Below are 12,877 nucleotides of genomic sequence, written 5' to 3'. Positions count from 1 at the left end.
GGCTCTTCCTCTGGGCTTAGCAGAGGCCCTTGTAATATCGATTCTGATGGCAGGAGCCTGATTGTTTTCTCCTAAAGTAGAAGCAGGTCTGGAGACTGGTAGCAGCAGCAGCATCCACTATTCATGAGAAGATGGCCATATCTCACACACACTCTAGCCTGGAAGTGTTGCATTCCCACCCTGTCAGGCTGAAATGGGAACAGAGTTAAATAAGTCCCACCCAGTGGAGAGGGAAACACTGTATCTTTCTTGATCCCTCCCAAAGTCCTGCCTTTGTGTTCCTAGCCTGTGCTCTGGTGCCCACAGGTGAGGGTGTGGCAGATAGGCTGCCAGACTCAGAAGCTGGAGGAGGCTCTGAAGGAGCACAAGTCTTCCGTGTCCTGTATCAGGGTGAAGAAGAACAATGAGGAGTGCGTCACTGCCAGCACCGACGGGACATGCATCATTTGGGACCTTGTGTAAGTACCTGGGATGGGTAGGGAGGACAGCACAATGCTTACAAAAACCCAAACATGCCAGCATTCTACTGAACACAAGCAAAGATCCCCAAGAGGTTGTATTCGTCTCTTTTCTCGTTGTTGTGAGAAAACATTTCACAAAAGCAACTTAAGGAGTAAAGGGTTTATTTTGGCTCATGGTTTGAGAAGATAGTCCAGTATGGTGGAGAGACATAGCAGCAGGCGTCTTGAGGAGGCTATTGGTTATATGATGTCTGCCTGCAGTTAGGAGGGAGAGAAATGCTTGTGACACTTGGCTTGCCTACTCCCTTAAGGGTGTCTGGGGGGACTTTATTTTCCATGTGTGAGTGTTTTAGGGGCATGTGCATCTATGTCCCATATGCACACCTGGTGTCTGCAGAGACCAGAAGAGGGCATCAGATCTCCTGCAGTTGGAGCAACCATGTAGGTGCTAGGAGGTGTGTTCTCCTGGACCTCTGGAAGAGCAGCCAGTGCTCTTAACCACTGAGTCAGAGCTCCAGTCCCACAATCTCCTTCTTATCCAGTCAAGAATCCCAGGTAAAGGAATAGGGCATCCAGATGGTCTATCCTACTCTAATTGTCCCTACCTGGAAACATTCTTACAGATGTGCCCAAGTGTATATCTCCCAGGTAATGCTAAATCCAGGCAAGTTGACAGTGAAGACTAACCATCACAGTGGCAAAAGGTTCCGAGGACGCCTTGGTCTCCTTGGTTGTCCTAGGGCTATAGATTCCAATAGGAAAAATATGGACTCCAGGAAGAACTAAATACCAGACGTTTCTGGGCAGACAGGGAAGTAGTTTTCCAGATGTATGTGGTGATGCATGACTTAATGTGAATCCATTCAACTTAAATGTTGCAAATTAACAAGGAAAGTTACAGGGCAAGTTGTCCCTCTTGTCATCCTGCTAGGTCATGAGCCTGCCCTGGGAGGGAGCACTGGGAGGGGCATTTTCTGCTGGCCACATTCCCAGAGACCGTTTACATTGTAAGTCACAGACCCAAAGACGGCAGTGCCAAACTATTCAGTCCCAAACATGTGGACGTCACCATAGGAGCCATTCGGAGAGTTTTCAAAGGTGATTTTTAATTTTTTGGCTGTTGAGTTTTTTTCCTGTGTCTTTATTTTGGAACCAAACCCTTTCCCTCAATCTTCCTTCAACCCATCACCCTCCTACCACCCCTGGGGTTGCACAGCCTTCAGATAACTGTCTGAAGAGGCTGAACCAAGTACAGAGGGACAGAGGGGATACAGTCGGTCAAAGACTATGTCCCTCCTCTTTTGAGATGGGGTACCATTGTGTTGTCCAGGCTGGTCTTGAATTCATTGGCTCAAGAGATCTTTCCACATCAGCCTCTCAAGTGGCTGTGAGTGAAGGTGTGTGTCACCATGCCCAGCTGAACTGTTCCTGCTTGGAGAGAGGGGAGCAAGGACTGAAGGCAAAAGCAGACCATTTGTTTATTTATTTATTTATTTATTTATTTATTTATTTATTTATTTATTTATTTATTTTTTGGTTCTTTTTTTCGGGGCTGGGGACCGAACCCAGGGCCTTGCGCTTCCTAGGTAAGCGCTCTACCACTGAGCTAAATCCCCAGCCCCTGTAATTAACTTATTAAAAACCTAAACGCAGGGCCGTGGATACAGTCTAGACTGTAGAGTCTAAGCACAGGAGTGCACAGGTGACTGACAGACACCTAGAATCTCAGCACTTGGGGGGTAGAGGCAGGAGGATCCCTTGGGGTTGCTGTAGCTGAACCAGTGGCTCTAGGGTCAGTGAGAGATCCTGCTTCAAAAAAATGCAAAGTGGAGAGCGACTAGGAAGATAGCCTATGTCAAATTCTGGCCTCTACAAGCACATTCACACATGCATGCACACTGGAAACACACACACATACACATACATACACACACACACACACACACACACACACACACACACACACACACGCGCACACACACGACGGGCCTGACTACAACTTGGGTCTCCAGTCTCTGGGATATCCTTTCCCCCCATCCCCCTTTCTTTTGTCAGAGACAAGGTCTCAGTATGTAGCCCTGGCTATCCCGGAACTCACTATGTAGATGAGGCCTCTGCCCCCCAAGTACTCTGTATATGGCTTTTCATGAATAGATTTAGAGGGCACCTGTGTTTCTTCATGTCTAATACGTTCCCATGTGGAGTTGCTGATTCAAGGCCCGTATCCATAGACACGTGACCTCCGCACTGGGAAAGTGTGTACCTAGAAGGAGCATCTGAGTTTATTTCAGTGGCTGCCTGTGACCACTGCAAATCTTTAACACCTTCCTTTTGTGCAGCTGGAATATTTGTGCCAAAAGTCTTTAGAAATCTTCAGCTCAAATACTGTGCTTGAAAGCTTCTGTATGAGAAGAAAGTGCAGAGTGTGCATTTTCAGTCAGGAGCTGGGCCTGTGAGACAGCCACCAGCACACTAGATACGGCCAGGCTTCCTGGACAGACATCCCAATCTGAAATCCCCAAGTCCTCCAAAACCTCTTCTTTCTCTTTCTTTCTTAATTTCTTTCTTTCTTTTCTTTTTATATATTATCATGTTAATACTGACAAAAAGTTTGAGAGTTTAGACCATTTTAGATTTCCAGTTTTCAGATTCGGAATGTTTAGGTGGAAAAGTCCATGCATATTCCTGAATCGATCAAAGTCTGAAATATACTGTCTTTCTATGGTGTCTAAGTTCTCAAACTTGCATGCACATAATAACCACACAATAATGGCTGGTTTCAGATACAGATCTCTGGGCCTCCTTCCCAACCTTCTGACTCCAGATGGGTAGGGATGGGCACAATACCCCTTTGAAACAGGCTTTCCCCACTCTTTGTCACTCAGTTTCCAGGGGAGGTCTTGAGAATCAAGGTTATTGTGTGAGAGGCGCTGGGTTGGCTCTGAATCAGCCTCTTCTCCATCCTTCTCTCTGGAACTTTCTCCTGGTCTAGTTTCAGGCGGTGTCTTTTTCATGCCTATGTCTTTTTAATATCACTGACAGATGTGATGGCAGGAGACATAAGTACAGGGCAGAACAGCCAGGAGTCTATTTAAAAAATTTTTTTAAAAAAAAAATGATGTGTGAGAACATGTGAAGCCAAAAGAGGGCATCAGATTTCTTGGAATAAATTTATAGGCAGTTATGAGTAGCCTGATGCCAATTCTGGGAACCAAACTCTGGGCCCCTTGCAAGAGCAGCACACGATCTTAAAAAACTGAACCATCTCTCCAGCGCTGCAGACATCCGTTTTAACAAACAAGATAAAAACTAAAACTAAAACAACAACCAAACAAAAACAACGACCCAAGTGCTATTGTGTGATCTGCATGAGAAGTCAAAGAAAAACCAACCCCCTCTGAGCTGGCCCAACTGCATACTGCATAATAAGAAAGTGTTTTTTAGGGGAGGCAAAGTGGATTCCAGAGCATTTGAATTTACTTTCAGGCGACTCAGAAGGAATCAGATGATCCTGGCCAACACCCTTTTCCAGTGTGTTTGTTACCACCCGGAAGAATTCCAGATCATCACCAGCGGCACAGACCGGAAGGTAGGGTGCAGACGGCCCTCCACAGCCCAGAGTTCCTTGTCTGAAGATTCAATCAGGAGTAAATGCCTGGAAATTGCTTGGGGTGGGGTTTGGGGATGAACTGCATCTTTACTCAATCTTTTAGGTCATTACGTCCTAAACAGTGTATCAGCTGTTCACATAGTGCTTGCATGATGTGATACAGTATTCTAGGCGATCTAGAGATGATTTATTAAAGTACGCAGGTGGAGGATATGCATAGGTTAGGTGCAAACGGTGTCACAGGGGCTGGAGCATGTTGGCATTTTGGCCCCCAAGGGTGATTCTCTGGCCCCACACAGACAGTGCAGTCAGAGCAAAGCATCCTCCTCTCAGCAACTGTCTCTTCTTGCTCCCCACTTAGTTTCCCTTCCCAGGCAGGGACCAAGGTTAGGTTTTCAGGTTCTTTAAATCTCACCCTCTGGAATGAATATATTGCTAGTTTAGGCCACAAAGCCAAGTTGTAGTTTGGCTTTGGCTGTGGATAAAGACGGGAGGCATGAGGGGTGGAGGTTGGGGTGGGTGCAAGAAGAGATCAGTCCAGTCACAGGACAGGGCGGGGCGGGGGCGGGGCGGGGAGCCAGGCGGGGCGGGGTGGGGTGGGGGCGAGAGATTAGCAAAGCCCAGTCTCCAGAACTCTCATTCCCCATCCCCCAGAAAGAACTTTCCCTCCCACTAGGCCTGCAGCTTGGCCTTCTCCTTAGGTCGCAGGAGCAGAACCATCAGTGGCTCTTCTGTATTTTACATGTGGCAGCAGACTCAATCTGCTTCGCCTTATCAAAAATCTCTGTCGCAGCCCAGGTTTATCGCATATCAACATGTCTTTAAATAGCATGAGAATTTCAAAACCAATACTAAAAATAATGAAATGGTTCCTCCACCCCCTCGCCATGGCCTATTTATAATTCCAACTGGCCCCCTCCGGTGGTGTATTTTTGCTACCTTCTATATAAAGTGGAGGCATCTTTTGTTAGCATGTGTGTGGATGATTCCACCGCACCGACTCTTGTCTAACTCCTCTCTCCCACATTCCAGATTGCTTACTGGGAAGTATTTGATGGGTCAGTAATCAGAGAGTTGGAAGGTTCCTTGTCTGGGTCCGTCAACGGCATGGATATCACTCAGGAAGGAGAACACTTTGTTACAGGTTAGTCTTGGATAATATAAATACACCATGGGTGTCTTATTTCCAGGACAAGAAACCCTTAGGTGGGGGGCAGTCAGAAGAGCTAGTAGAGGGTCTCAAGGACATCCTGGTTAGATTCAGCCCAGAACAGCCCACCACCCTAGCTGGAACTGTCCAAAAGCTACACTTCAATGAAGGAAGACATTTGTGCAGGGCACAGAGAAAAGCCAAGCTTTACATGGCTATGTTAGCTCTTTGGGGCGGAAATGAGGCTTTAATCATCCCAAGCCTTCTACTTGCTTTTCTATTCATTTTTTGTTTGCTTTGATTGTTTTTGAGATAGGGCCTTACTCTATGTAGCTCAGGCTGGCCTTGAATTAGTGATCCTCCTGCCTCAGGCTCCTGAGGGCCAGGATAATAGGTAGATCACTTGCTCTCTTTTTCACTCAGCTCCTAACCATCAGTTTGCTTTGTTTGTTTGCGGTTGAATTCAGTCTCAACTCCTTCCCAGGAATAAACCTGCCAACTTCTCTGAGGGCACTTCCCTCAGGTCACAACCACAGGAACAGCACTGATAGATTTCCTGTCAGGCTCTTTGATTCTCAAGGACATTTATAAGTGTTTCAAGTAACTTAAAGTTTCATAAGCACATTGACTTAAAAAAAAAAAAAGACATGGCACACACCTTTAATCCCTTTATTCAGGAGGCTGAGGCAGGGGGATCTCTGTGAATTGGTGGCCAGCCTGGTCTACAAAGCAAGTTCCAGGTCAGCTCGGGCTATTACACAGAGATGTATAATACATTACCTTACCTGTAATACATTTACCTGCCTCAAAAAACAAAACAAAACAAAACAAAACAAAACAAAGATCCCAAACTGCATACACTGGGAAACCCGTCAATGTGCCTGCACCTCTACCCTGGTGAAGAATGGAGGGATGCAATGCTGGTGTATTTAGTGGTTAGTGCTGGGCTCTACGTTCCTTTCCACTCTAAATTTACTAGAACATACATAGATCTTTTTTTTTAGATCAAAAAAAGCTTTATATAAATATGGATTTTCCTTCCTTCGAGTTGGCACATGAGACACTGTGTTGAGAATGAAGCGCTTCCGTGAGGCCAGGGCTGTTAAACAAGTCCCCCTGAGCAACGCTGTGTGATTGTTTTTCAGGTGGACACGACCATTTGATCAAAGTCTGGGACTACAACGAGGGCGAGGTGACTCATGTTGGGGTGGGACACAGTGGCAACATCATGGGCATCCGGATAAGTCCAGGAAACCAGTATATCGTCAGTGTGAGCGCAGACGGAGCCATCTTGAGGTGGAAATACCCATTTGCTTCATGAAGCGCTCTGGATCTCCCCAGCTTCCACCCTATATTGAACACAGTCCGGCCCAGGACCAAGTTTGGATAACTCCAGAACCGGTTTTGATTTCTCACACCTAGTTTTGTTCTATAGTCAAAATACTTTATCTTGAAGTTACTTCTTTCCTTTATACAATATGTCTTACTATCTTAAATTGTATGTTGAAATTGAAATATGCTAAAGAAAAACTTTATTCAGTATACATATATACACACACATGTACACATATATGTATATGTGTGTATATATATGAGTTCTTTCATATTTTAATAAATTTGAAGGTGCTATACTCTGACCATGATCTCTTTTCTCTGTCTCACAAAATCCAAGTCCACAGACATTCCTCCTGACCTGTTCCCAGAGAGGGATGCTGGTTCCTTCTAAAAATAAGACGAGGAGAGATCACCTGCATGTGGTGGTGAGGATGGGACTAGGGCCTCACACACAGGGCTATCCCCCCAGCCCAAACTCACTCTTTAAATGATCAGTTCATTGGTGAAGTGGTATAGGTAGTCAGGTTGGAACCCAGGTCTTTGTGCAGGTGTATTAACTTTTGTACAGCTTGTGTCTGCGTGGATACTTGACAGCAGCAACCTATTCGCACTCGTTGCTGCGCAGAGTTTGAACTATGGTGGCTTTGCCCCCAGGCACCTGAGGAGAAGCTCACAGTGAGGCACACATACTCAGTCACTGAAGCTAGGAAGAGAGGAAGGCAGGGGGCTTGCCTTACCCATTTTATTCCCTCCAAGGCCATGTGATGGTGCCACTCACATTTAGAATGAGTCTCTACCAACTTTAGTAATCTCTCAAAGAGTCACCCTTACGGTCTCATCCAGAGGTATGCTTCAATCGCTAGCTGATTTTTAAAATACACACATTTAAAAGCCCAAGGACAATCCAGGGTAGTCAGTTCTCTCTTTGCATCTTGTGGTTCACAGAGGTCCAACTCAGGTCATCAGGCTTGGCAGTTAGCACCTTTACTTGCTGTATTATATCCTAAAGACCCTCCCAGATGATTTAAAAAAAAAAAAATCAGTGCTCTAACTGTATGTACACCTGCACGCCAGAAGGGGGCATCAGATCCCTTTGTAGATGGTTGTGAGCTATCATGTGGTGGCTGGGAATTGAACTCTGGACCTCTGGAAGAGCTCTTAATTGCTGAGCCATCTCTCCTGCCCCCCTCCCACCCAGGTGGTTCTTAATTTGATCGAAGTGACTATCAAAAATTAGCCTTTACAGCAAGTCTCATAAAACAATTTCAGCTCTAGTTTTCGACTTTGCCAAGTAAGAATAGATTTCTGCTCAGACATTTATTGTGAGTCGTGAGTGAGCTGAAGTGGTTGATAATGCATTGTGGCACTCCCCACAGAGTTAAACACCAACGCTTCCTTAAGTTGTGCTAGCCAGGCCTGGAGACACACACCCAGAATTCCAGGACTCAGGAGGCTAAGGCTGAGAATGACAGTTCCAGACAAACCTGAGCTACACAAGTGGGAGAGACCCCCTTTCCTTCTCACCAACCCCCCAAAGCAAAACAAAAACAAGAAACCCCCTAAAGTGTTACCAAATGAAAACTCCCTGTGAGTTACTGGGGATCTTGACATGATCACAAAGGTGAAATATGGGAGATGATTTATCAGAGTCTGCCATGACCACGACATCTTCTGTACAGCAGGGTGATGAAATGAACCTTATAAATTAATCAACCAGGTGGATTTCTTTCCCAGGAAGGTAAATGGTGGCTTTTTACACTTCACGTCTCCACATTACAGTTTCTTCTTTATCCTTGACGTACGCAGCTTTTTGGCACCAGGTAACTGCTGCAATCCTATGTGAAGATCAAGGAGGATATTTAATAAATGATGACCACTTATTTATTAAATAGCAAGTGACATTTTGGGGTTCTGATGTAATTCTGACTCCAGAAAGCTGCTGATCTTTTTTTGAGCTACAAACTGATGAGAAATTCATTTTGCAAGACCTTGCCTGATTAATTATAAACCTGACAGTTAAGGCATAAAAGGAGCAGAGGCCTCCAGGGTTACCCAGGGAATCAAGGGCGGGGCAAGGCCAAACTAATTCTGATTGGGTAAGGACACAGTCAGGATTTTGCGTGAAGGAGTGAAGCAGCAACCGAGTAGGGGGCGCGCCTGAGAACCGGAAAACTTCCTGGCAAGCAAATACTGGGGTTGTAAAGGACCTGAACTCTGCTGTGCACTCAGCGAGGGTCGAATTCCGGTTTCTCTCATTTCGTACCCTCAACCTTTCCGAGCTCCCTTCACCAATGAAAACCAGGACGATCAAGTCTCCCAAGCTTTTGGAAAATGACTGTAACCTATCGTGTTATTAAAAAATAAAACAGCAAGAAAAAGAAAACAAACTCTCAACCCACTATACACCCACTCCCCATTCAGGTCCTAGGGTGACGGGTGTAGGCAAAGGCTGCAAGGAGGTGGCGCCATCTGACCGCACACACCTGAGCCTGGGCTCCTCACCTGCACAGCTGCCAGCGCTCGCCTCTCAGGACACCGGGGCATGAACAGGGGCACAGCTCGCCGGTCATTTTTCTTAGTCTTCACCCGGCTTGCACCACCAGAAACTTAGCCAAAGCCAGTGCTTTGCTTCCCTGGGCGCTTTTGAAGGCTCCATCCCCGGATTGTCTCCGCAGTTTAGGGATGGGCGGGGAAGGCGAGCCGAGGTGAAAGGCCTGTTCCAAGGCGGGAAGGAAGGGCGGGGAAGTCCACTAGGCGGGCTCTGGGGAAGTGCATTCCCAGCCCGAGCCGCGGGGGCGGGAGCCCGGCGGCGGGCGCAGCCCTAGGGCCGGATTCCCGCGCGGGGCGTGGTGTGGCGGCCCCGCCCCTGGCTCCGCCCTCGCCCGGTGTCCGCACACCTGGCTCTCAGGTAGCCGGCGCCCGGCGCCTCCGAGAGGCAGCGAGGACCCGGGAGCTGCCGGTCCACCTCGTGTCCCGGGGGCTGCGCTCCCGGACCACCGTGCGTGGCCAGCATGGATCCGGGCGTGGGGGACGCACTGGGAGAGGGGCCGCCCGCGCCCCGGCCCCGCCGCCGCCGTTCCCTGCGCCGTCTGCTTAACCGCTTCCTGCTAGCTCTGGTTAGCCGCTCCCGCTCGGGGGACTCGCCGCCCCGGGCCCCGGCCCAGCCCAGCCCCTACGATGGCGATGGAGAAGGGGGCTTTGCTTGCGCCCCGGGCCCGGCACCAGCCTCTTCTGGCAGCCCAGGGCCAGATCGTCCTTTGGGATCTCAACCCCAGATATCTTCGGGTGACGGGGCGCGTCCGCCCGGCGCTCAGGGCTTGAAGAACCATGGCAACACCTGTTTCATGAACGCGGTGGTGCAGTGTCTCAGCAACACCGACCTGCTGGCCGAGTTCCTAGCGCTGGGGCGCTACCGGGCGGTGCCCGGCCGCGCCGAGGTCACCGAGCAGCTGGCGGCGCTGGTGCGCGCGCTCTGGACGCGCGAATACACGCCCCAACTTTCCGCAGAGTTCAAGGTAGGCAGCGCCAGCCTCCAGCAGCCTCCTCCGACCCTTCTGGTTTCGGTTCTTGAAAAGCATGTGAACCTTCAGCCTAGCCGGGTTCTTGGGGGCGGGGGGAGAGCTCTTTGGTAGACACAACTTGAACAGCCCAGCCTTGGGTTACCGCCTTTGTTTTGAGGTGACGGCGACGTGTTACATTATCACTTGCAAGTGTTTTCTTTAGAAATTAGTTTCTCCCTGGGATTTTGAGCTGGGGTGGAGAGAGCTGACATCCTTAAGTGTGTCGAGCAGTTTTGTGTTTAACAAGCAGTTGTTGAAGGAGTGTGGGTTTGCCGGCCAGAGTGACTTAAAGCTTCAGATCTGGAAGGGTGCAGAGTGGGAAGTAGGTCCAAGCTTGAAGGTCAAGCTTGGAGAAAGAGGAGATACAAGGGTGGAGAACAGAATGCTGAGAAGGACGCTACCAGGCCAGATCTAGGAGGAATCCAGGGAGAGTGATCAGTAAGTAGAAAGGGCATAGACCTGAAGGTGATGCGTACTGAAGGCAGATGAAGGTCTTCAGATCATGTACGACCTTAGACGCAGTGGCTTTGGATTATTTAAGCCGGGGGGCTGCTGAGAACCCAGGGGCCAGGTACTCTCAAAAGTAGGGAGAGGGAGTAAGTAAGAGTGCTGTAGTAGAGATGGCATCCTTTAATTTAATTTATATTAAGTCCCGGCCGAATGTGAACAGGAGATGGTGTTTATTATCTGCAAGATTACAGTCCCCTTGCTGGGGATGCTGCAGGGTCATGAGATGGCGTTAAAGCACAATTGTGGAGTCGCAGTCCCGTGAAAGCAAAGTGTTCCTGATAATTGGTGCACAGGGCTTGCATCCTGCTGCAAAAGCGCAGCTCTGGCAGGTGAATATGACTGTCAGTGTTCCTTCCACAAACATACATACGCGGTTCTGAAGTTTCAATCTGAGAAAACAGTCTCTGTCCTGTTACCCGAAAGGATGTTAACCATGGCCTTTCTCTCTGACCTCTGTTCCTGAAGGAGCACATTAGTTACACAGATGACCTTGTTATCACTTTTGAGCCACATTTGCTTTTCAAATACGCTAATCAGTGTAGTGTGGTGGTCAAGAGCAAGGTCTTGTGGGCAGTGGCTCAGTGCTTGACAGAACACTTGTCGTACAAGCCTTGAGGATATGAGTCTCTGGAACCCAGATAAAAAGGGAGAAAAAGAAAAGGCAGGCCTGTATCTTCGCTGTAATCTCAGTGTAGACTTGTATACAGTCCCAGCCCCGGGGAGATGGAGCCAGGTGGATTCCCTTGGGCTTGCTGTATGAACGATCTAGCCAATTTGTGAGCGTCTAGATTCAGTGATAGATTCTATCTGAAGAGAGGAGCACATTTGGTTGGTGGACATACAGAAAGAGCAAGGTCTCTGGGGCACTATGATTTTTAATGCAGATTAATCATTTCTCATCTGTAAAATCGAGGTATATGACAGTTACTTCATTATAGAGGGGTTGTGTTAAGTGGGTTATACAGAGAGCACCGAGAAGGGGCCTGGCTCCTGGGAAGTGGTTATTCTAGAATTATACTTCCTTCCTGCAGAGAGACCTAGAGGAGGAAGGGAGGTGATCTTTGGGTAAGCTTTCTTTTACCAGACGTCCCACCCAGTTACTACAGCAGCGAGAGTGGCAAGTAGCTTGGAAGGGACTGAAATTCACAGTCACTGCCAGTGACTCACCAGGATTTCCTCTTTTGCTGTCTGAATCCCCAGGGCCTGGGAGCTCCCAGTGGAGGAACCGAATGATAACTAAGTTGTTAGCGAGGGAGACATAATCTGGGGTTTTCCTGGGACTTTTAGGTGGCTAAACTCGGAGCGTGGGATGGAGTTTAGAATTATGGATTTTAAATCTGAGGGATGGCGATCTAGGTCGGTGCTGCTTTCTTTTACGGGTATTGAAACCTTCACCCAGTCGACACACATTTATGGAATGTGGAGACATTCTGTTAGGAAACAGGGACTGTGTGAGGAGGGATGGGTAAAAGCCAGATCTTGGGACTGAGTGACAACTCTGAATCCAGATGCAGGGACTGCTCCCAGGGGTTCACTGTCTAGAGGTGAAATGTATGCCAACACAGTGGTCATGCAGTCCCTCAGAACTGGTGTCAAAATGGAAAGGGACCACACGAGAAGCTGTGACAGTTGTGGCAAGAGGACTTGACTTGTTTGGAAGAGCAGCACAGCCTTCCCTGCTGAGGACCCTATACCCTGAATTGGGTTGTGAAAGATAAAGTGTCAACTAAGGACATGGGAGACGGGTATAACAACTCTAGGCCTGGGAAGGGAAAATAGCGTTGAAGGGGACGGATGGAGCAGGGTTGGAACTCAGGCCGAGAATCCTTTTGCCAAATTCATTGATGAAAGCTCTTGGAGCAGGGGAGGAGAGTGGAAGACTAGATATTTGACCTTGTTAAGGTGATTGTCTTTTAAGATGTCTAGCTAACTTTAGACCCAGGAAGGGCCCAGTAGGGTGGGGCTTGACCTGACCTCCACAAATAGGATGGGTTGGGGGGTGATAGCAAAAGACCCTTTGACAAGGGTCACCTAAGACCATTGGAAGAACAGATATTTATATTAAGATTGATAAAAGTACCAAAATTACAGTTATGAAGTAGCAGCAAAAATAAAGTAATGGTTTGGGGTCACCATAACATGAGGAACTGTATTAAGGGGTCGTAGCATCAGGAGGGTTGAGCACAGTTGCTCTAAGACCTCATTATTGCTGTGGAGGTCCGGCTTTGTAAAGGATGCCTCTAGTTTACTA

At 48.1% G+C, this 12,877-nt stretch overlaps 2 protein-coding genes and 1 long non-coding RNA gene across 5 annotated transcripts in view; 2 read left to right on the top strand and 1 right to left on the bottom strand.

Annotated features, from left to right (window-relative positions):
• The window catches only part of Cfap52 (cilia and flagella associated protein 52), a 41,252-nt gene extending 34,394 nt beyond the window's left edge, over positions 1–6,858 (top strand). For both annotated transcript variants that reach the window (NM_001100968.2, XM_087571840.1), the window contains 4 exon segments: positions 307–458; positions 3,948–4,050; positions 5,104–5,215; positions 6,367–6,858. In NM_001100968.2, the coding sequence (NP_001094438.2) occupies positions 307–458; positions 3,948–4,050; positions 5,104–5,215; positions 6,367–6,542 (543 nt within the window). In that variant the 3' untranslated portion in view covers positions 6,543–6,858.
• A 996-nt stretch (positions 6,859–7,854) lies between these two features.
• On the bottom strand, positions 7,855–9,234 carry LOC100911946 (uncharacterized). The gene is made up of 2 exons (XR_015631735.1): positions 9,059–9,234; positions 7,855–8,391 (listed from the first exon to the last, which is right to left on the bottom strand). It is a non-coding gene; the product is annotated as an uncharacterized LOC100911946 (long non-coding RNA).
• A 209-nt stretch (positions 9,235–9,443) lies between these two features.
• The window catches only part of Usp43 (ubiquitin specific peptidase 43), a 62,752-nt gene continuing 59,318 nt past the window's right edge, over positions 9,444–12,877 (top strand). The window contains exon 1 of one of the 2 annotated variants that reach the window (XM_087569152.1): positions 9,444–10,071. In XM_087569152.1, the coding sequence (XP_087425278.1) occupies positions 9,568–10,071 (504 nt within the window). In that variant the 5' untranslated portion in view covers positions 9,444–9,567. 2 annotated transcript variants of the gene reach the window in all.

The sequence above is a fragment of the Rattus norvegicus genome, chromosome 10 (assembly GCF_021556685.1).
Source record: "Rattus norvegicus strain SHRSP/BbbUtx chromosome 10, alternate assembly SHRSP_T2T, whole genome shotgun sequence".
In the NCBI taxonomy this organism is placed as follows: Eukaryota; Metazoa; Chordata; class Mammalia; order Rodentia; family Muridae; genus Rattus; species Rattus norvegicus.
The sequence above is the reverse complement of the archived record's forward strand: the minus strand, read 5'-3'. Positions and strand labels throughout refer to the sequence as shown.